At 41.8% G+C, this 24,554-nt stretch overlaps 1 protein-coding gene across 3 annotated transcripts in view; it reads left to right on the top strand.

The window, feature by feature from the left end:
• The window catches only part of LOC111868640, a 202,021-nt gene that overhangs the window by 165,736 nt on the left and 11,731 nt on the right, over nucleotides 1–24,554 (top strand). For all 3 annotated transcript variants that reach the window (XM_023859492.2, XM_023859483.2, XM_023859502.2), the window contains 2 exons: nucleotides 19,520–19,654; nucleotides 20,230–20,394. In XM_023859492.2, coding sequence (XP_023715260.1) covers nucleotides 19,520–19,654; nucleotides 20,230–20,394 — 300 coding nt within the window. The remainder of the gene's footprint in view (nucleotides 1–19,519; nucleotides 19,655–20,229; nucleotides 20,395–24,554) is intronic.

The following is a 24,554-nucleotide window of genomic DNA, read 5'->3' as shown; positions in this document are numbered from 1 at the left end:
CTATTGTAGCCTGCCCCGGGTGATTATGATGATGGAGAATTTGGTGGAATGAAGATTGGCAGGGGAAACCTAAGTACTCGAAGAAACCCCTCCCCAGCGCCATTTTGTCCACCACAAATCCCACTTGACCAGACCCAGGCTCGAAACCGGACCGCCGCGGTGGGAAGCCAGCATCTAACCGCTTGAGCTATGGCCCGGCCTATGTTGATGAGTTACTTTCGATGTTGTCGAATGATCAAAAAAGTGTTAGAGCCTGCCATTTTATAATACGAGTACAGCTTCCTTCTTCGTCACTAGTTCTGCTTGCGTTTCGCCAGTTGATAGCCAGGAAGTTAATTGACTACATGTACAGTAACTGTTGAAGTGTGCTATCGCTGTGTAGTTCCACGTTCGGATGACGTTATGCCTCCATCTTCAGGATCGGATAATATGTTGCTGGCTTGTTGATCGCTCGACTTAACTCTTCGACAGACGTATTGAGATTAAACAGAGATCAACTAAGATGGGTGGTAGGATTACTTACCGGACACTGCCACCTGAAACGACACCTTTTCAAGTTGGGACTGACAGATAACCCAACTTGTGAAAGGTGCCTACAAGCAAACGAATCAGCAGCACACATCCTGTGTGAATGTGAGGCCATAGCTTACTTAAGATTTCGTTACTTGGGTCAGTTTTTTATGGAACCAACTGACTCTTATGACGCCCCCATATGCAGGGTACTACACTTTGTTAAAAGTGTAGGATTAATAAAGGGCTAATCCAAGGGGAAGCAAAACAGGTCATGGGAAGTCGCAGTGTGGGGGCCGGTTTTGATAACCCATTCCTTACATACATACATACATACATACATACCCTTCGACACGAAAGATGGAAGCAGTACGTCCTCTGAAACATTAACTACTAGACTACACGGCGTCACATCCCAACTTGTACAACGCCGTGAGGATCTCAACTATAACAAAATTAAGTGCTGCCCACGCATGCTTTTTCAGGTTTAGTTTCATGCATTTTACTTGCTGCCGTTTGAAAACTGAGGCAAAATATTTATTGAACAGTGGATTTAGATATATTTTATACGAGGGCTGTTCGGAAGGTAACCTCCTTTTATTCTAGACAACTTATGCAGGGGATAGCTCGCGCAGACGTGGTAACGTCACACTATTCATTGCCTTGTAAACCATCATATAACCGGTCAACTAGTGTTTATTCTTATCTTTCCCGAGGGAGCTGTGATTGATAATCCCACTAGCTGCGAAATTCGCGCTGTTATCCGCTTTCTCCACGCTAAAATCGTTAGTGTTACGGAAATCCATCGTGACTTCTGCGCTGCAGTTTGCAGCCAGAATGTAATGAGTGATTGAACTACAACACAATGGTGTAGAATGTTTAAAGATGGTCGATCAAATATTCACGGTGAAGAACGAAGTTGTCGGCTATTTGTAATGAGTGATGATCTTGTTCAAAGTGTTTAAAAACTTTGTGAAATACGGTGCTTCACAATATCAGAACTATCGTGCCAATTTCAACAAATTTCACGCACAGTTCTCTGCGAGATTAGCATAGGTAGGCTGGACTATCGCAAATTCTGCGAAAGATGGGTTCTGAAAATGCTCACGGGTGCGCATAAAATGCAGAGGATAGCTTCTGCTTTGACTTTTTTTAGAGTGATACCACAAAGATGGCAATGAATTTCTCAATCACATTTTACGAGTATCAGGTGATGAAACCTGAGTTTCGCTTGTGAATGTTGAAACCAAAGCGCAGTCAAAGCAGTGGATGCACACACATTCAACAGACAAGCCGGAAAAGTTTAAACAAACGTCTGCCAGAAAGCTATTGGCAACTGTTTTCTGGGACAGGAAAGGAGTGCCGATGATGTAATTCCTGCAACAAGGGACCGAAATAGCGTCAGAAGTGTATTGCGAAACACAAAAAAAAACTGCATAGGACTATTCAGAACAAAAACCGTGGAATGCTGACTTACGGTGTAGTGCTCCTCCATTGCCAATGCACGTCCGCATACAGCTGCTCCTACTCGAGCACTGCTGTAGAATTTCAACTGTGAGTTGTTTGCCACCCTCTTTACATCCCTGATCTCGCTTGAGTGACTACCACCTGTTTACCTACCTGAAACTGGTTTGGATCACAGTACTTCAGTAATAATGAGGAATTAATGGAAAGTATCAAAACGTGGCAGAGCTCACAGGCGTCGGACATTTTTGACACAGGCATACAGAATCTTGTTTCCCGATACAAATGTTTCCATTCGGGCGGTGACTACCTTGAGAAGTAGCTTAAATATGTACGTATTTTTTGTATTTAATAATTTTTTATCTTTGATTTGTTTACAGCTCAGCGGAGATTACTTTCAGAATAACGCTTGTATGCTGCGCTTCGTTCCATTTTTATGACTTAAAGACATTTAAATTACCACACTATAGCTACCGCCGAAATTACGTGTATAAGCGCAGTGTGGATGGCTCGTGTCGTGTTCCGTCGTTGATATCTCCAAGTAACTGTGTGTCGTTCAGTTTACCGCATCAGTGGCCACGTTCCTGTGACGTCTGGGCCAGCCGGTGTGTAGTCACCATACGTATATGATAATTTCCAGCAAATTACAGTGTCGGAGCCTTACGTACTTGGAGAAGTGACCGAATTACGTAATTTGCGACCTTCTTGTAACAAGACTATTTCGAATGGAAGCTGTTTTGATGAAGACCCGACCTAGCAGAGAGGAAAGTCACCATATCGAAACTAGTGCTGCTGATTTGTATTTAGGCTCGAATACAATCTATCTTTCCTTAAGATTTTCTGCTGTTTTCCTTAGTGCTTCCAGACTCATGCGAGAACAGTAAAATGAGGCGTGTAAGAAGTGGAGATACGTTACATGGCCGTCGAAATATCACTGAGATATCAACTTTACTTCCTAGTCGACTTTACTTCTCCTTCCGAAAAGTGAGTTCTCGGTACCCATTGGAATAGAGCGAAGTTGTGTTGGACTCGGTGGAGAAGAAAATTTCTCTGCTTATGCCCTGCTCATCGAAACCGAAACGAGTCGCGTTAGTTAAGTTCAAAATTTTTCAAATATATCAGATTGATTATTCCATATCCTTCCGAAATGCGTATTTTATAAACATTCTTTTGATTCCCTTTTGACGGTGGGTCGCATATATAAATGTTCAATACCGTAAATAAGCCAAAAGACCGAACCAGATACTTTTTTTGTTTGAAAAGAGTTAGGCTCGTGCTCCTAGGTTGCTACCTATTATGGGTGTCGTGGTTTTGTCGAATGACTGTCGGATTTGGTTCTTAGCACAGAGATTAGCAGTTTCACATAATGAGCAGTGCATCTGGCGGGAATTGGAAAGTAGGCGTTTCGAATTTGAGTTCTTGAATCTAACGTCCTTGAAATCGGCAAGGATCTTTTTATCACCTCTAACGGATTCCGGGATAACGTCTGCTGGTTCCTGTAAAATCACGCATGATCCATTGAGCGCTCAAAACCTAATTAAGTTGTATAATTTTTCAGTGACCGAGGAATAGAAAGCATTTGCATGAGCCTTGATCGCCTGCTTTAATATTCCTTTCCTGCTCACCACTCGTGCCACATTTTATGTGATGCTACGAAATATCTGCAGAGATGCACCTTCGTTGTACGAAACATTTGAAACGAGATTTCCAGACTTAGCACGATCATTTTAACAGGTTGCCCATATTGGGAGACAAAGACACATGGAGTAGCATGCACTCGGATATGAACATGCAATCGATTACTGGATAAGTATTTGACTTCGGGAACCCGTTTGCGAACAAAGTATACAAACCTTCGAATTATGAACTTGGATGAACCTCAACAGAAATGTGTATAGGCTATACGCTTTTCGTATGTGACGGAGAGTTGCCACATCTAGCAGGCGTTGAAAAGCGGTGCAAATACTATCAGAGTGAAACAGGATTAGAATGGCGATGTTTAGTAGCGAGGGAGGATTACCGAAATCAGTCGGAACACAAAAATGTCGCTTTATTGTGACATTTATGCGTAATGCTTGATTTTTCGGTACTTTATTTAGCGTTTACTGCTTTCATTCGACAGTGGACATTACTCCAGAATTTTAACTGTGTTTTTATAGTGAAATGATAAAGGTAAAAGGTAAAGCTGTCCTTGTGCATAAGTAATTGAGCACTACGCCATAAAGGCTTATGGGGAGTGAATGTATAGATCCACACTTTCTTGACCTCGGTATTAGCTAGAGGTGAGTGGTCAGCTTAACGCCCATGCCGCTTTACTCCCGGGGAAAGAGCCCCCCGTACCAATTGGATAGGAGGCTCGATGGGCTCCAGAGCCGGTCTGAACCATTTCGAGAAGAGAAAATTCTTGACCCTACCGAGACTCGAGTTTCGACCCCTCGGTCGTCCAGTCAGTAGCTAGTCGCTATACCGACTACGCTCTCCCGGCTCGTATAGCGAGAGAATACCAAGAGCACACCTTCATTCTATAAGGGGCATGTTACAGTGATGGAGTTCGTGCATGAGAGTGGATGTAGAAGTGCAGCAAATTCAGCGGGTCTGTTCTTGTTGCTGATGCATAGGTGGCGGATTATGCGGTAGGACTATGAATATAGTTCTTGCGTTCTTAGAAATTCCTTTGACATCTAAATGCGTGCAGACTAGTAAATTTAATTAATGCGTGATTTAAAACGTTTTGTTTCTGCATTGGTATGTTGAGATCAACAGATACTATGCTTCATAGCTGTTATCACTTATACTTGGTAGACCTTGAGATAGTGTATTTTAAGGATTTTCGTTGCTTATCTTAGTCTTCTTTATCAAGTTCTGGCATCATGCTTTACAGTGACTCACTACCGTTTGCTGTCTTCACTTTCCCAGATCACCAGTTAGAATGCCTGCTTACAGACCGGTTGTTTTGAGGATTTAAGCCGTTCAGCTCCTGTAAAGTTCTGGGACAGGCCCGTTACCTTTATCTCTCCTCCATGTTCCTGGTTATAAGCATTCTGCTATTTCTGCTTCGACCCGCTTGACACAGATGGTGAAATGAAGCATGAAACAATTCATTTTTGATAGGAGGGGGATAGCATATCACATCGGCTCTGTTATGCTAATTAGAATGACGGACTGCAGATTGAACTACAGAGATTCGATTCCTGTAAAGGTAATTAGGATTTTTCTCCTAACCCCACTTCTAGAATAGTTCTAGTGCCCGCCCAAACTCCACTCCAATTAGAAAAGGGAACTTTCTCTAGGATAAAAGACGATCAGATCTTAAATCTGACCATTCATCTCCAACTGAAACAGAGTTAAGAATGTGTGGAACTTTATGTTCACATTCTCTGTACTCCTTCATGACGGTATGCTTAGGTACAGGGCAACTTCAGCTGGTGAAACGTGAAGTAGAATATTTGAAGGGGTAAAACTAATGTATATACTCGTGGATTGAGTACTGTGCTGCGCCTGGTTGCTTTTTCTAAGTCGCCTGAAAGACTAACTGAGTAGTCTTACGGGGCTTCTTGCTTTCAGTTGCCATAACACTTTGCAGGTAAATAAATTACAGAGAATGGCAGTAGTAAAACCATCCAATTTATTTTTATGATGCATTTTCCACGTGAGCACGCAGTCTTCTGCGCTAAATGTTTCGTGAAAGAGGACCAAAAAATATAATAAACTGTAACCAACACTTACACACATTATTGACAATGGTAACGGTAGAAAGAGAACAAGGGAGAAACGATGTCACGTCCTATTTAGTTGTGCAGTCCTTTACTATTCTGGAGCAACCTTTTCTCCCCACATGACTTGTACGTTTGTTACTACGCTGCAGCAACGCTAACATTTGGTCATGGTTTGTTTCGGCGGAGGTAAACTATAAGGTACAGACTTCCGCCCGCCTTGCATCGTCTGCTGACTGGAGATACTGGTTCTTGAATTTTAATGTATGGAAGTAAGCATGGCTGCCATCTTGGGATATTTACATTTCATGCCCTGTCTTAAATAATGTATTGTCGAATGTCCGAGGTTCCATGACTTATAAGACGAGTTCTGGATTGGATGATTGGAGTTATTGACGCCTTATTTTCTTTTATAATCACTCTTAATTACAATAAATTACAACAGATCATAATCAGTCTACTGCCGAGGACTCGCGATATTCTCATTCTGTCTCAGTTCTCTTACAGCTTCTGAACTCCCAATTCTCTGATTTGATTCGGTTCTGTACCACTTATTATAGTCTCGAGGCGGACCCCACAGAAAACACCGTCTCTCAACAATTCGTAGGAGTGTTTACCACTAAATTACATAGAAATGGACGTCCTATTTTGCCACGGTACGGACCACATGGAAAATAATTTCTTAAGATTGAGTGTTTATTGGTTCGTTATCTAGCAACGGATGTATTTCTTTTGTTCTAGTTTTGCACAATTCTGAGTAGTTAGATGTTGGTGTATAAGAAGTTCAGAAGCTGTTCGGAGCTTTCTTATATCGTCTCTTGGCGCAGGCTGCTAAGCTTTGCTAATTATTTCTGGTAAAGGCTGGCGAAGTTGTGAAAAAGCAAAACAGAAAGACAGAGGACCTTTGTCCTACACGGCTGTAGGTATTGAAAACTGTTCCCCAGGGTGTTTCCGTCTTTATGTAACGACTCTGTAAGTTAGAGTTTTAGTTAATTTATCCCATTCTCTCGTACGAGGCCAGAAGTTGCTGTCAATTTATTGGCGCACTAATAACTGGAATTCTGGGGAATTATTTAAGAATAGATTTCAATAGAGCCTTTATGAAGATACCGTCTAATTTTAATTGCATATAGTTACCTAACTACGTAGCAAATATGATATTTTGGTGCCTCTAAGTTCGGTAGTCTCGGAAGAATGCGCTGCTCCTGTGACAGCGTCATGGAACCGCAATGATCAGGATAGCGTACTCGGTAGAGCAGGGTGCTTGTTTAATGAAAATATTTTACCAGACTTATCATGATTCAGCGCTAATTCCGAATGAAAATGAATGCAAGAAAGTTGACTTCTTTGGTGACTGAAAGATGTTTTTGAAGGGCAATCTAGCAGCGCCCCGAAGCATGTGGTTGAGTGAGGAAGCATATTTTAATTTCAATGGCTACTTGAATAAGCAGAATACATATGTGTGGGTCAGTAAACATCAACAAAACACAGTAGAGATATCGTTAAGATAAGGTAAGGTAAGGTTGTCCCTGTGCTTAACTAATTAAGCACTATGATATGAAGGCGTATGGGAGAGTGGATGTATAGATGCACATTTTCTTGACCTCGGCACTAACTGGAGGTGCATGATCAACTTCACGTCCGGGGAAAGAGCCCCCGGTACCCACTGGATAGGAGGTTGGGCGGACCCCAGAGCCGGTTTGGGTGACGTGGAGAAGAGAAAATTCTTGGCCCTACCGGGACTCGAACTCCGATCCCCCTGTCATTCAGCACGTAGCCAGTTGATGTACCGACTACGCCATCCCGGCTCCCGATGGAGACACCGTTACATCCAAAAAAGCGCACGGTGTGTGTGGCGTGCTGTGTCAGCAAATTGTATTGTTGACCTAATTTTTTCAGCAATACTGTGCACGATAACTGTTATCTCCACGTCCCCCTAGAAAACTTTCTCGCTGTCTCCATGTCCTACAAGAAGAATTTATCCCATTTCTTCAAAGAATTGTGTCATTTTCGGCGAAACACTATTTCAGCAGGAATGGTCTCAACCATGCTCTGCAAATGCATTGTTGGATATGCAAAATGAATATTTTAATGACAGATTGTTGTTTAATCCTTTTCCAGAACTGCTCTGATATAGGTAGACCTAGCCACCACAGTCTCTAAGTCGCACCCCGTGTTGTTATTTCTTACGGGACTTCCTGAAAGATACAGTTTACAAAAACAGTCTACACACAATCGAAGAACTGAAACAAATTTCGTCAGTATTGATAAGCATTAGTGAAGAAACACCGACTGCAGTTATGTAAAATTTCCGACGTCCTCTGCAGATGGCCATGGACACCTACGGTGAACATGTCGAAACTTTGTGTGCATGATTGTCAGTCTCAAGACGACTGAACTCGGAGGCAGCAAATACAATGATGTTTGCTGTGTAGCTAGATAATTATATGTAATTAAAACCAGAGTATTGTTTTAGAAAAGGCTTCTCTGAAGGACCTAAGGGCTAGTGCAACGTGTTGTTCCTGCATGGACCCAGAGTCCACGAGCATTTCAGATTCAGAAAATGCATCTGACGCAGGCCTGTCCAGGAAAATGGTGATTTGCGTATGGAGCAAAGATGATTAAGAACAGGTGACGGAAGAAGCACAGGAAGATAGCCTGACTTTAATAAATAAAGATTTGTGCTAAGAGAGTATGAATAAACCGCGAGAAATCATCCACTGGGCAATTTTCATAGCTTAAAGATTAATGACCTTAATCAACCAGAGATTTGTGTTGTACAAACCCAACATGGAGACCGCACAGAGTACAGTGCGAGGTATATAGTAAGATGATGAGATTTCTCACTGAACAGACACAATGGTAGCATCGGGGGAGTTTCCATGTATGGATTCTAGAGGACTCTGATGTGGGCGATGTGGGCTTTGGCTACTTGCTTCTAGTTACCGGGTGACTCATAAACTTGACTGTGATTCTGCGCTCCACGTTTCGCCTTTTTTAGCTTACTTCCCTTTATAAAACAAAGGAAGTGTGTTTATGGCATTGCCATGCTTAGTTTATGTTTGTACCTCCTTTCAACTTTTGGACCAGTTGACTGATTTTCACGGAGCCGTTGCGAATCATCCCACCATCGCATTTCTGACTACCTACAAACAGTAATAACAAAATGACGAACGAACGTCTTTCAGTTTGAGGCAGTAACTGATGAACCATTGGAACCATTGGAGCCAGATGGTTAAAATTTGGTACGGGGGTAGATCGGTGGGCACGTGGTAGCGTAGTTGATTGAGATACTGTGTTACAAGCCAGAAGGTAGCGGGTTCAAATCCCGATGAGGTCATTGGATTTTTTCATTTGACCTGATCCTTCCAACCACACTATGGCCATGGGGTCGACTCTGCCTCTAACAGAAATGAGTACCAGGAATTAATTAAATAATTTTCCTGGGGAGTAAAGCGCGGCCGGCACATAAGGCTGACAATCTTACCGCCATCTTTGAGCCGTTTGTCAACGTTTCACAATCCTATGGGCCCTCACGGCCTGTTTCAGGGATAGCTTTACTTTTTACTTCACGGGGGTAGATCGTAAACATTTCTATAAATTTTGTATGGAATATCAATGTTATTTATATTCGGCCGTATTAAATTCTGATATAATTCGAAGACCATTTTGTGTGAAGATCTAAATATATTTACGCAGTATATAGGCCTACATACGAGTAAGTACAGCGTAGTTCGAAGAAAACTTGAGGTAAGTGCTATGGCCGCTACCAAGACGAATGTTTAAGGTTGCTTATTCTTTCTTTATATATATTATTTTTATACCGATATATTAAAGACTTCTACTTTGTCAGGCCTTGTTTTACACCGTGCTTATGCTACATTGCAGCCACGTGGAAAGCTGTGATGACGTCAGAGCTTTGTCGTTTCATTCTAGCACCATTAACTGGGTCTAAACCACAACGTGAGCGAGAGAGAAAGAGAGAGTGGCTTTTAACTTGTGTTCTCACGCTTAATGACTGGAATATTTAGAAATTTCGTGACTCAAGGGCTCTGATTCACGAACGGCGAGATGGCATTTCCGGGCACCTAACATTGCAAAGAAACGTGACCGCATGTCCAGTCTTATTGGTTTGTCCGCATTGGTGAAGTTACGTTAGCATAGCAACTACCAGGACACAGAACCCAGTACCTGGCTTCACAGCTGTATCATGCTTACCATACGAAAGCCTTATCCATCGGTCCCGAGTAGAAATGGAAGAACGAAAAGCGTAGATGAAAGGCTGATATTAAAAGTGACTGTTGGGAAAAATGTAAAGGTGTGCAGTGATTCAAGTGACTCAGTTTAGGGTTAAATAATGGGCTTCTGAGGTGGACATTTTGCGTCAGAAACAGCAAGAAATTTCGACTAGTTTTATTTACTACTTAAGACATCCTGTACCATGTAATCAGTCATTCATGTGACATGGAATCGTTGTCTTTGACAGAATGTCGAGTTGTGTGTGTTTCAGTCAATACGTAGAATCGCGTTGAGTTAATATCTTACGCTTGGCCAGAGATTTGCTTCAATCTCAGTAAACATTTTATGTTTTTTTCCATAGTACTTCTTTGATAGATCCGTCAAGTAACAAAGACACGGGATATCTCCTATGTAAAGTTTATTGTCACCCGTAGATATGAGAACTTGAAGTTGCAGATGAGAAAGTTCACAAGCCGCCATCGAGGAAACAGGAAGTGACGTGTGCAGATCTCACGTAGTTGTCTTGATAACGGAACATGTTGCTAAGGATGGGAAGCTTGTATCAGTCAATGCCTGCTACTCTTTTAAATTCTATTCGTCTTAAAAATTTCATAGGACGTTGTGCTTTAATACGTGGGGAACCGATATATTTTTATTTAGAGGCAGTACCTCTGACTGGGGGTTTCAAATGTACATGTAGAGATGAAATTTTTTAAGATATGTTCCTTTGTTTAGAAAAGTATTAAGAAAATCGAAGATAGCAATTTTTATCCAAATTTCCCTGTATTTATTGTTTCTATAAATAGAGTTTTAAGGAACAATAAAACCTTCGAACAAATTGCTCAGTTTTCATGAAACCCGTTCTAAGTAATATGCAGTCGAATGTGCGCTATTTTTCTGTCTTATAATAATCTTAACGAGTATGGCATCCAAGTAAGGTAACAGCAAAACCAGTAACACTTAATGTTGGATTCTGAATTATTCAGACTTTTGTCATGCTAATTGTTTTCAAAAATAGAAATAAGAGAGTGGCTGTTGATAAATGATGAAACATTGGAGCCAAAAGCGGGTGAAATTTTGTACTACGAACAGTAAATTGTGAATCCGATTTAGGCCGTGTTTAACGATTTTCACGACTGAAAAATCCGGTGGTGCGAAGTTTGTAAATAAATTAAAGTTCAGTTGAAGAAAGCAGTCTTCTGGGATTTGGCACCGTGTATATGTGGTGTTAACCGACGTTTCGGAGGAACGTATCGCCTCCATCTTCAGGGTAGAAGAAAAAATATAAGAAATCTGCAAGCGAAGAGACCGTGAGAACCGCTAAAAACAGTCTGCTTTTACCGGTTCTTCGCTTGCAGATTTCTTATATTTTTTCTTCTACCCTGAAGATGGAGGCGATACGTTCCTCCGAAACGTCGGTTAACACCACATATACACGGTGCCAAATCCCAGAAGACTGCTTTCTTCATAGTCACCGCCGTGAAAGCCTCAAATCTTATAAAGTTCAGTTATTTCACAGTAATTAGACATATCACTGTTTTTCTGTTCATTTGGCTCACCCGCCCACAAGGTTCCTGATTCCGTCAGAGTAAAATGATTGGTGTTCATTTCGGACGCGTTTTCACCAATGCTGATCCTTCGGTTTCCCCTGACGGGTCATTAGATTTTTTTAGTTAATTGTATTATGGCATACTCCTTGCTAATCGGTGACTCTCTAAACAGCGGCAGTTGCTAGGTAACGTTCGAAACACAAGCACGCAACAATAGAAGAACTGTCGCTTTCTGTCGGTCCGTGCCGAGGGGTTATAAGCGGGGCGGAAGCGGGGTCGAATACCTCCATCGTAGCCCTGCGACTCGTAGGAGGCGACGAAGAGGAAAGTCTCGAATCTGAGACCGTAAAATATGGTCGCGAGTCCCACGGGACTCGGACCCGAGAATGACTGCGCTGGCGAGAGCCAGCAGCAATTATAAACAACAGACCCATCTTCTCGTCAGAGAGAGCGCCCCACATCAACAAACCGCAACTGTCTGACATTAATAACAATCTGTTCGTAAGCCCCAGATGTGTGCTTTAATCCAAGACGGACTGACCGACTGACCGTCGCTCGTAAGATAAGACTCAAGACTTATAGCCTAGTTCAGTTGTGAAACGGTGGCCAACCGGGGATGGCGTGAGTGTGGAAGCTGAAGAATCTCCACTCTTAAAGCCGTTATCGGGAAATGACCAGTGAAAATATTGCTTGTGCTCTAGTGATTTGTAAAGTGTGGAGATTAGCCATGGCGCTATAATTAAGTGTAGTCACGAGTCATGTGTATAAGTTGTCAGTAAACCCAATCTCTAATCCAAACCCCGTCTATAGTCACACATACACATAATATTAATGAAGTAGCAATGTTAAACATATCACAGTACAGTCACTAATAAAATGGAAACGAATACCAGATTTGGTGCATATTTTCAGGATTTATCAGCCCAGCTTTTGAAAAAAAATTCCTTCATATTTTACTCTGTCTCATATAGGCTACCAGGCCTCTTAATCACAATTTATAAATTTACCTCGCCTCTCCATCATTTAGGGTTCACGGGGATTTGACGTAACTTCTTCGCCCAATGTTTTGTTTAAACGTTTTCGGTCATATGTTTTAACAAGAGCAGCACTTCATTGGCACATAGATGTACGCGTGCGTTCCCATCACATGCTGTCTGTTTCTTGCGCTTTCTTTCAGCAGCGAATTTCTGTGGGAACCAGGTTCAGCCAGTCTAAAACATGGCACAGACACAATGTGGACCATGTATATATATATATATATATATATATATAGTAGATGCTGTCCTATAACGGGCTGAATTCCCAGTTTTATGACTAATTACTCAGGTCAATTAGCCACGTATATTTGTTGCCCAGATGTTCCTTCTATAGATCGGATCGCCTAGGGCCAGTTACCAGACAAAATTAGGCCATCAGCTTCAGCACTCCGTCTGCCTCACTCAAGTCTCTGCTGACTGGGCCACATAGCTGTAGCCCGGAGCCTCAGGCACTTATCGTGGCATGCAACTAGTGCTATACCAACTGACATCCGCTTTTATATCATGTGGGTTAGGTCCATTACGATTTTCGTTTTAGGATCTTGATATTTATTCACTTCTGTGTCACGGGTCCAGACCTACTCTGGGGTTCACCCAGCCTCCTATCCAATGGGTACCGGGGGCTCTTTCCCAGGGAGTAAAGCGGCCCTGGCGTGAAGCTGGCGATTCAACTCCAGATAGTGCCGAGGTCAAGAAAACGTGGATCTATACATATACTCCCCCATACGCCTTCATGGCGTAATGCTTACTTAGTTAAACACAAGGACTACTTTACCTTCTACCTCTGTCACCGTCCCTGCGGCCCGTCGAGTCTCCTCCACACCAAAATTCTCTACGGGGTAAAGGTGGACGGATCATGAATTTCCTCTCCCGTCTGACTAGTGCCGCCACGCTCATTTTGGTTCTCATGCCTAGTAGGCACAGGGAAACCTTTGTTTCAGTTAATTAGAACAAATTTTTTCTTTCTTTTCAAAATAATATTTCGGATGAAGATAATGTGGAGTAAAGCACAATAAAGTGCGCGAGAATAGGAACTGAGGATTTCTGTATGTAAGCGATGTGATAGTGGAAGGCACTGTTTCCTGGGACGCGACGCCTGCTAGTCCTGTGGAAGTTTAAAGAGGAACGTACTCCCTCCATCTTCAAGTTCGACGAATAAGCCGAGCCAGCAGTAAATAATCTGCAAGCTGAGTGGCTTCCTCTGAAACATCTGCCGGACCGCACGGTCTCGCATCGCAAACATTGTCACCGCTTGTAGAACCATATCTACTGCAGGATCAGGGCTGATCAAAGTGACAGTATGGCTAGCGGTGCTCACCGTTTATGTCAGGAACGTAGGTGAGCGGAAATGACGTAAGATGTGGAATGTAATTTTATGCATCCTGATGTGTCTTTTTCGTTTTTAAAACGTAACATTCGGCATGAAAGACAATTAATGTGTTACTCTATTCTTCTTCTTTCCTGTTGCTCCCACTAGAGCAGAGGGCATCAGTGAAACACTTTGTTTCACTTCAGTTTCTTAATCCTAAGACAGTCGGGAGGACTCCTTGTAGGGGGATCAGCCCGTCGCAAGGCCGCTACCTACAACACAAACGCAGAAAAGCATCCATGCCTTAAATGGTATTCGAGCCCACGATCCCAGCGTTCGAGCGGGCGAAGACATTTCATGCCTTAGACCGCGCGACCACCGTGATCGGCTGTTAATCTATTACATCATTGTAAAAGCATGAATTATTAATTACCCTGCTTTCCAATGGCAGCTAATGCGAAATGTGAAAAATTATATTTCGTGCTGGAAGAACGATTCATAAGCGGAATATTCTTTTAGCCCACTTCTCCTTCAGAGCGTATACGTCTTTGCGTTTTCTGCTTAATAGTCACTTACCGAGATACTGTTTCATTATTATTTACAAATGATAAAGCAAAATATTCTAGGTAGAACTTTGTGGCTGTGTTTATCTTTTGTAATAACCATGCATTTGGTTCAGAATTACTGGGTTTTCGGACTTTGCCTATCGGAGTATTATACACCACCGCCAGAACCCTTTAGAATCTACATGCAGTTTATGCTTGTGATTCCGTTTGTAGACCGCACCATAACGTGTCACTACCGACATTCCTATGAAGAGAGCGGCTAGACGGCTAGCAGTGCATCTGGGGAAGTAGGACTCTGGAGGAAGAAGCGTACAATAGCCTGAGGAACATATCGAGGCGATCGATCCATGGGGCATCTTTCTGTGACCTCGAGTTTAACACTGTTATTGATAATGAGTGGAGATTTACCTACACTCCTTCGTGATTGCCTACTCATAGCAACAGCTCTATCTTCATGGCCTGTCTGTAGGCCTACCAGAGAGAGGAGCCGAATGTCATAAAACTGAATTGAGAGAAATATTGCGCGGTAGCGTAGTTGATTGAGGCACTGTGCTTCAAGCCGCGAGGTCGTGGATTGGATTCCCGATGAGGTCATTGGATTTTTCAATTGACCTGATCCTCCCAACCGCACTATGGCTCAGGGGTTGACTCAGCCTCTAATGTAAGTGAGCACCAGGGATCTTCCTGGGTATAAAGGGCGCCCAGCGCGTAAGGCTGACAATTTCACCACTATCTGTGAGCCGATTGTCCAGAAAATGTGGAAGCCTCTACGCGTCACAGCCCTATGGGCCTCTACGATATATTACAGGGATAGATTTACCCTTTTTTTTACCTTTACATTCCGGAAATCAATTATAATTAAACGTTTTTGCAACAAACCTGAAGACTAGTTAGTGTCTCTTATATTGTCGACTGCAGTCCTGCCAGTTAAGAAGTATTCAAGGAAACACATGTAGCTTCTAATCTCTGTGGGTACCGTTTTGCGTTTTATATTTCCCGGAGAAGTGAAGCTTTCTAGCCGAAAACAGAAGATAACTGCATCCCACTATTTAAATCTTGCGTGTGATTGAATTCCTGTAAGCTCATTATACTGAGTTCCCTTGCAATTCGTGAATGGAGAGTCGCCAGATGACCCATACATCTTCACACAAATACTTGAGGCTGCATACCTGACCCCCTGGTAGCTTTCTGATCGCCTTGTCTGGTTGGAATGCACGCAGGGAATCCCATGTGTTGCAGCGCTACGCCTATCTTACATCGCGTGAGGAGCCCCACTTTCGATATTCCGTTTGCCATAGTTATAATATCCGAGAATTTAATCGTTTAATAGCCCAGAACGTCTTAAGAACAATACGTTTGTGTGGGGTTGCCAGAATGTGCCTGTAGCCGTCAATTCCGTTTTGTCTGCAGAGGTGGTGACTCATTTCACTAAATTATAGGGCCATCTTGCAAATATGGAGATATTCCTGAGTCTTCTGTCTTCTGGCAAGAATTCGACTCTTGTTTCCTCATAAACAAAGAAAAAGAGAACCCTGGTACTTCAAAGGGACAAAAGATAAATCATAATAGGAAGGCTTAACTTGTACTCTTCTCCAAGTATAATTAGAATGCTCAAGTCAAGGAGGATGAGGTTGGCAGGGCATGTAGCATGACTGGGGGAGACGAGGAATGGATATTGGTGGGAAAGCCAGAAGGAAAGAACCACTGGGAAAACCAAGGCGTAGGTGGGTGTGCAGTATTAAAATGGATCTTACAGTGATGGGATGCGGTGGTGTGGATTGGACTGATCAAGCTCAGGATAGGGACCAGTGGAAGGCTCTTGTGAACACGCTAATGAACATTCAGGTTCCATAAAATGCTGGGAAATTCTTGAGTAGCTGCAGAATTGGCGGCTCCTCAAGAAGGGCTCAGCTCCATGAGTAAGTAAGCAAGTAAGCGGCCTCCGTAGTCTAGGGGTAACGTTCCCACCTCATGACTCAAGGTACGCGGGTTCAAACCAGGCGGAGGTCGTGGAATTTTTAATGGCGGAAAAATTCAGGGAACAAGTCCTCCGGGAGGGACTTTAAGCCATGGGTCCTGTGTCGTAGCTTTACAGCACGTAAAAGAACTTCATGTCTCCAAAGGAGGCCACTGAGCTAAATTAAGGACATTTCCCGCCCAACAGTAGTCTCTAACGCCTCTGGTAGATGGGGGAAGCATTGAGATACCTCTGAGCCCGTAGAGGCCGACCTCGCTGGCTGAGTAGGGACTGATGGTAAGCACCAATACCGGTAGGGTATAGAGGCTGGTAGAAGATTATAGGGGGACGCACAATAGATCAAACTGGTAGCGGTGAATGGGGAAACCCACCCCCTCCAACAACAACAACAAGAACAATAATAATAATAATAATAATAATAATAATAATAATAAATAAGCAAGTAATACAAAGGCTGCATAATGGCGGAAGGTGCTCACATGGATCGTAGTTTAGAACAGCGTCTTTTACAGTGTATGCCTTCCATCCATCCAGAATTAATATTTATCATCCCCCATTCTATTAATTTTTAAAATTTGAACAAAATAGATCTACATTTGTCAGAAAACAGAGATGTACCAGTTCTCTCACAAACACCAGTATACTTTTGCCCCCTATACCAAACAGGTTAGTGCACCTTTAGCACACCAGACCCACGGCAGGTACCCAGTTCGAATCCTGGCAAGAGAACTGGTGGTGTTATGAAAGTTTCTTTCAATCATTCCACATAAGTCTAAATGTAAGAATAATACCTTGAAATGCATGTCCACTTCCTTCTACATCCCCTCCTATTTATCATTTGTATCTTCCTCATTTGGCAGTAGGTCTTTTTAACCTTAGCGCCGTGTCATGAAAATTGCCCCTGTAATTTCTAATTTCTGTTGTGGTTACACCTTCAAATTTATAGTAGCTCTGTGATGGTAGTAATGATAAGCGTGTGTTAGAATTGTAGGCTGAAGCACTATACTTTAATAAACTGGTAGGGGATAGCATTTGCAGTTATTGGATATGATGTCTCAACCAAGAAGACCAGAGTCTTAACAATTATGGCCATGAAAACTTCAGAACATGTATAAGCTGACACCTACCTATGTACATTTAATACAGTGCTGAACATCAAAGTTCATGAAGTGCATTACTGTACCAGCTCACAAGAAGGGCGATAAAATTGCATATAGTAAATTTTGTGTGATATCACTCTTTTCAACTTCATACAAAATATTATCCAATATCCTCTCTAGGTTAAGTTCCTATATAGATGAAATTATTGGGGATCATCAGTGTGGGCTTCCATATAACGGGCTCAACTACTGGTGAGATGTTTTGCACTCGTCAGATACTGGAGAAAAAATTGCAGTACAATGAGCCAGCACATCAGCTGTTTATAGACTTAAAGAAAACCTATGTTTTGGTTAGGAGGGAAGTAATGTACAGTGTTCTCATAGAGTTTGGTGTACCCATAAAATTCGTTAGGCCGATTCAAATGTGTTTAAATAAAATGTATAGTAAAGTCTGTATAGGTAAACATTTGTCTGATAATTTTCCTANGGGGTAAAGCGCGGCCGGCGCGTATGGCTGACAACCTCACCGCCATCTGTGAACCGATTGTCTAGAACAGGCATGTCCAACTTCAGACAGGTTCTGATCGACTTTTTAGTGTCAAAACTGCCAGTGATCTACCACCCCCTCCTATCGTCGTACCTCGCTTTAAGCAAAAATATTGGTAAAAATAACACGACACATGATGTTTGTTGTAAAAGCAACATAAATTGAAAGTACAGACTACTTTAATACGTATTTTCCCTTCAAAATCTTAATATAATCATATTAAATTACAAGTGAATTTACATGCTTTTCATGTATAATTTCCTTATAGGCCTATGAGATTGACCAAAAATCATCCCGCGATCGACCAGTCGATCACGATCGACACGTTGGACATGCTCGCTTTAGAGTAGGCCATTAGGAAGGTCCAGGAAAACCAGGTGAAAGAAATAAAATGGGACACACCAGCTGTTGGTCTATGCTGATGATGTGAATCTACTGGGTGATAACTTAGATATCATAAAGAAAAACAGAAAATTTGGCACCAGTAAGGAGGTTGGTCTAGAAGTAAGCACGGAGAAATATGTTGCTGCCTTGCCACCAGAATGGAGAACAAAACCATGATATAAAGATAGCTAACAGAGATTTTGAAAATGTAGCACAATTCAAATATTTGGGAATGACAGTGAGAAATCAACACTTGATTCAGGCAGAAATTAAGAGGAGATTGATTTCGGGTAATGCTTGCTACCATTCAAACCAGAACCTTTTGTCTGCTGTCTAAAAACATAAAAATTAGAATATGCAGAACTATTATTCTGCTTGTGGTTCTGTATGGGTGTGAAACTTGGTCACTGACATTGAGGGAGGAACATAGACTGAGGGGGTTTGAGAACAGAGCGCTGAGGGGAATATTTGGACCCAAGATGGATTAAGTGATGCGAGATCAGAGAAAACTGCATAATGAGGAGCTTCATAACTTGTGCTCTTCACCAAATACTCGTATAATTAGAATACTCAGTCTAAGAAGATCAGATGGGCAGGAAATGTAACACGAATGGGGGAGAAGATGAATGCATGTAGGAGGACAGTATTAAAGTTGATCTTAGATAAGCTTGGGTGGTATGGACTGGATGGATCTGGCTTAGGATAGGGACCAGTGGATGGCTCTTGTAAACAAGATAATGAACTTTTGGACCCCATAAATTGCTGGGAAGTTCTTGAGTAGCTGCACAATAGGCTTCTTCTCAGGAGGGCTCAGCTCCATGAAGTTATATCTGAGGATTCGTTTATGTTTCTTACAAATAAATTTATCATCTCTAGACCCAGATATGTGTCCTTGCTTCTGTCCCAGAACACATCTGTGCTTAATCAGGTCAATCAAGTATAGACAACCTGACAAGTCGCCTCTTGATAAACTCACTGCAGAATTTATCACCTTTAGATGTGAAACGTTGTCAGTGCCTCTGGACACAAGCAGATTTCACTGCTGGATTTTTCAGAACTTTTGAAGACTAGTAGTGCTTGCTATGTACATTCATCTATGAATGAATGCTTGTTTGCCGGCAGGAGCTGTTCTCGCAACTGCAGTTCAGCCAGGAGAGTGCACTGCCTCCTGACACATTGCGCAGGGCCTTGGCAGAGTCCTTCTTCGACCAGCAGCGCTTCCAACTTGGTTTCATGGATGATGCCGCCGAGTGCTTTGTGAGTGGTTTATTTGGATTCTTCAGACCAATTCATTAACAGTTATAACAGGAAAAATTAAATGACCGACTAAAAGACAACTGTCACCATCCTGCAGAATCTTGATCAGATTCACTAGCCATGGTGACAGCAAAGCGACTCATCATCAGATCCTTTTCAATTTATGCCGATCTAGTAGCATCAGTGAACGACTACAATAGTCACTGTATGTCATATTGAGTTAGCTTAGTTCAGTCCAGTATATGATAGACCAATCCAGTGAGGTGTAGCATTACAACAGTCTCTGGATCACATCCTGTGCCATCTAAATCTAATTCATTCGTATATAAGGTGACTGGATGTATGAGTCCAGTTCTCAGCATGACTGTAGGAATTGTTCTCGTCATTACCATATCCTGCATCTCATCCAATTGTGTATGACTAACACCAGTATGGTACCAAGGCTAAAATGTATAGATTTTTACCTCCACACCTCCTTTACACAGTGACAGCATATTGTTAATTGTAGGGATTATGAATATGTTTGTTCACTATGGCCAAGACTTTTGTGTAAACCTTACTTGATCTTGTTATAGGAGAATATCCTGTTGAGGATCCACTTCCACATTGCCAGTGGAGAGGCAGAGGACATGTGCAATGCCCGCCACTGCATTCCACATCAGAAGTTCGCTATGACACTTGTGGAGCAGAGTGTGTGCGGGGCATGTGGGGCTACCTCAGAACCTCTCCCCTTCACACAGGTGAATATAGAAACTGTTGAAAGCTTATCAGCCTTGTTTAAATAATGAAGGGGTTGGGACTGAAGTAAAGGATGTTTATAGTTCTTGGCCAGAGAAGGAAATTAATCTGCTAGTACAGAATTATTTGATCCTGTGAGTACTAATATTGAATAATGTTTCACATTCCACCTTATATTTTTCATCAAAGATGATATTTTTACACAAATGGCTTGAGATAATTATACTGGGCAGATTAAGGGCAAGGCTGCAAATTTCTATTTAGGAGACCAGATTGGAATGAAGATGAGATATCCTGGCAGGTTGTTTCGCCCTTTCCCTCCTCTCTTGTGGTACCTTCTTGCATCCACTTCTCCTTCTCCAGCATATCTCCTGCCTCCTCCTTTGTCTTCCTCTTCCTGCTTTATGGGCACTAGATGCCCTAGGTTTAGTTTTCTATACTCTGACTTCACTGGCTGGCCTGGGATGGAAGAAAGTAGTTACAATTCTTCCATTCTGTGAGGGAGGAAAGGCAGGCCATTAGCCATCCCACAGAAACACACCCTTACCTGCAAAATGCTAGTACCTGTTCTAACTCAAGCCACCCTCCTTTACTGTTTAAGCAGGGGTGACCAACTTGAGACCTCTGAGAGACCATATGATACCTTGTTGAATTTGAGGTTTTCAGGGTAGACTATATGAAGGATGTGTTCTTCTGGGGTTAATTCTATGCAGATTGAGGACAGCCTGACGTTTCAGAGGAAGATACCGTTACCATCTTCAGGGTTAAGGGTAAGCCAACCAAGAAACCCGCGGCGGGCAGGGCGATGAGCTTGCCACCTGCTTATTCTAGTTTTTTAGTTGGTTGGTTTCTTCACCCCAGAAGATGGTAAGGATACGTTCTTCTGAAACGTCGGGCCGTCTCCAGTCTAAATGGCGTTACAACTGATAAGACCTATTCCCTAGTTAGCAATAGAAAGGCTGCATAATATATGTAAAAACATTGATAGTACAGAATAAACAATTTTTTCAGTATATGGATATAAATATTCGCCACCTTGGTAGTGCTTTAAAAATCAGCTTATGTTACATACGCTCATGGATTCATACAAATTCCCTACTTTTATAGGTTATTTGTAAGGTGGCCTGTGAAGTCAATTATAAGTTTTTCTAAGAACATTCATTGCTTTCTTTCAAGACGAGGAAAGAGTTAAAACATATCTTGGGTAAAGGTAGTAAAGTTGTCGCTGTCCTTAATTAATTAGGCACTATACCATTAAGACATGGGGGAGTGGAAGTATAGATCCACACATTCTTTGGTACTAGTTGGAAGTGAGTGGTCAGCAGCACACTCCAGCCACTTTGCTCCCTGGGAAAGAGCCCCCAGTACCCATTGTGTAGGAGGCTGGCTGGGCTGCAGAACCAGTCTGAATGACGTAGAGTGGAGAAAAATCTTTCTCTTACTGGGACTTGAACTCCAATCTCTTGACCATCCATCCTGTACAGTCGCTATACTGACTGCGCAATCCCGGCATCTTGGGTATGGAAGGATATTCTCATGAGCCACAAAGGAGCAGATCTTTGTGAGACCTGCTTGCCAGGGGTTGAACAGCCCTGCTTTACAGTATTTTTACCACAGAGTGAAATTTCAAGGAATGAAAAGGAGAATGGATACAATGTTTTCAGCTTTCTTTTGTAGGCTGTGGCTTATTGTACTTCCTACAGATAATCTGGGAATCTTAAGACAGGACAGGTAAAGCCCTAACATCACTGACAGTAAAATATATACAGCTACTTTTACTGGACTTCCCTGGTTCCTTCATTTCATAAGGGGCCTTGAGCTTTGTAAGGAATGATATTGTGTGGAAAATAAAGTGGAGCCCTAACTGGGTACAGCAGAAGTGGACAATTATATGGTTGTCCTGAGTAATTAGTCTCTTAGCATGGCATTTATATTCTTTCATCAATCAATTGGCCAAAATATAGTCATATATCCTTTGCTTTAAACTTAAAATGTGAAATTGATCTTTTGGGATGTACGAGTATCTGGTTCACATTAAAAAGGTTCCATCCTTTTCCTCTGATCGGTTAACTAATTGCAGGGGGTAACACTTTTCAGTCATTTTCTTGCACATCTTTCCAACTTTGCAGTTCACAGGAAGGCAGTACTATCACCGTAGTTGAGAGAATCACTATATTTTATTCAGAAGGATCATTGACAAGGCATAAACCGAAGTTTCATAGGTATTGGTGCAAGTCTAGCCCTCTGTGACCGATCTGTGTGTGACTCTCCCTTAGTGCTTTGCATATACTTTTTTCTTGTGTTAGAAAAAGGGGCAGTTTAGAAATGAAAACACTGAAGTATATGTACAGTGTGTGTTAAGCACCTATTTCCTTCTTTTTCTGAGCATATTCTGCATTAATCCATTTTTTTATTGTTAGTGGGGTGGGACTAAGTCCCTTGTACTGCGGCCACTTCTGGCCTATTGTACCAGCCCCAGATGATAGGTGAGGGTGATTGTGGAGCAATTGGTGGAATGAAGATTGGCAGGGGAAACCGAAGTACTTGGAGAAAACCTGCTCCAGCGCCACTTTGTCCACCACAAATCCCACTTGACCAGACCCATGATCGAACCCGGGCCACCACGGTGGGAAGCCAGCGACTAACCGCTTGAGCTATGGCGTGGCCTATATTAATCCATTAGAAGAGTGACTGCTGATTAGCTGTGAAAAGTGGCGTGCCACAACATTGATAAAAATCCTTGCCGCAAGTGTTCCAAGACATTTCCCCTGAAGAAATATTCATGGCAGAAAAGTTTTCAAACCAACACTGGTAGCAGAAAGTGAAGGATCAATATCAGTAATACACAAGGAAGACATTAAACACAACAATGAGCTGGTTAAATCTACCTCCTTTATTCTCACAAACTATTTCTCAGTGAGTTGCCTTAATGTATCCTTTTTTTAATTTTCTTCATTTTCTAAGTGGACATTTTGTGACATCATCTGCATGTATTTTAATGTGTACATGATTTGGGATACAGTGAAACAAGTTGCATACAGTTGTGTGGTGTCATGTAGTAGTGTTTAATATGGTAAAGGAATCTAGAAACCAGTGGGTGAGTTTAAATTGTCCAAAATTGGATGGAAGCAGAAGCAAATAGTGTAAATGATACTGATGAGTCAGTTAAAACCACTATTGGCGAAAAGTACGAAGTTTTCATTTCAGCACTTCATATTCATTTTCTGCTTATCTAAAAAAATTAAATCTCAGGTCAAATGATTTTATGCCATGTAACTGCAGTTTTGGCATAGTGCATGCATTATCATTAGTGTCATAGATGTATGCTCATTGTGAATTAGGTTTTCAATATGTTGCACTTGATCCCTTATCTGTTTTTAGAAACAGTCCACAATTATTCAAAATAATGTATAAGTGGACATATTTATATGGTTAGGTTAGCTGTCACCACAACAAAGTGATTTATAATCAATCAATATTTTACAATTGAATATTTACTTCCTGCTATATGTTTTGGTCTCACAGGACCATCATCAGGCAGTGATATAAGAATACGTCTAGGTCGCTGAACTTCTAATATTGATCCATATTGGTGCAACATGTCATATTCTGTGATACAGAATTTGTGCCTCGAGTTAATATAAGTACTGAAATTAAAATATAAAATATAAGATATCAAGGAAATATAAAACAATATATTATAAAAGTATACTGGCTTTGTATTATAGGTATTAAAAGTATTGAAAGGTGTATTAAAATTATTAACAATTATTAAAAGTTATTAAAATTATTAAGAAATTATGTATGCCAAATTTGAAAGTTATAGTGCTAAGCTAGTCTTAAGCTACATCATTATATAGTTTGTGGATCCATGTTGTTAAGCGTCCAGATGTGAACGGTCATAGTGCCCAGGGGTGTGATGTATAAATGTATGCGAAAGCTATTGTAAGGGGTTGTTATGTGCAGTGTTAACATACACGTGTTCATGAATATAAAGTTGTGTGATACTTATTGTCACTAATTATATCGTGTGCACTTCCTTGTATGGGCATTATACTAGGCATGTTCTTCACCGTGTTTAGCACACAACAGGATGCACACTATGAAGCAAGAAAAAAAAGAGTAAAGCTATCCCTGTAACAGGCCGTGAAGGCCCATAGGG

This window comes from Cryptotermes secundus, unplaced genomic scaffold (genome assembly GCF_002891405.2).
Source record: "Cryptotermes secundus unplaced genomic scaffold, Csec_1.0 scaffold280, whole genome shotgun sequence".
Taxonomy (NCBI): Eukaryota; Metazoa; Arthropoda; class Insecta; order Blattodea; family Kalotermitidae; genus Cryptotermes; species Cryptotermes secundus.
The sequence above is the reverse complement of the archived record's forward strand: the minus strand, read 5'-3'. Positions and strand labels throughout refer to the sequence as shown.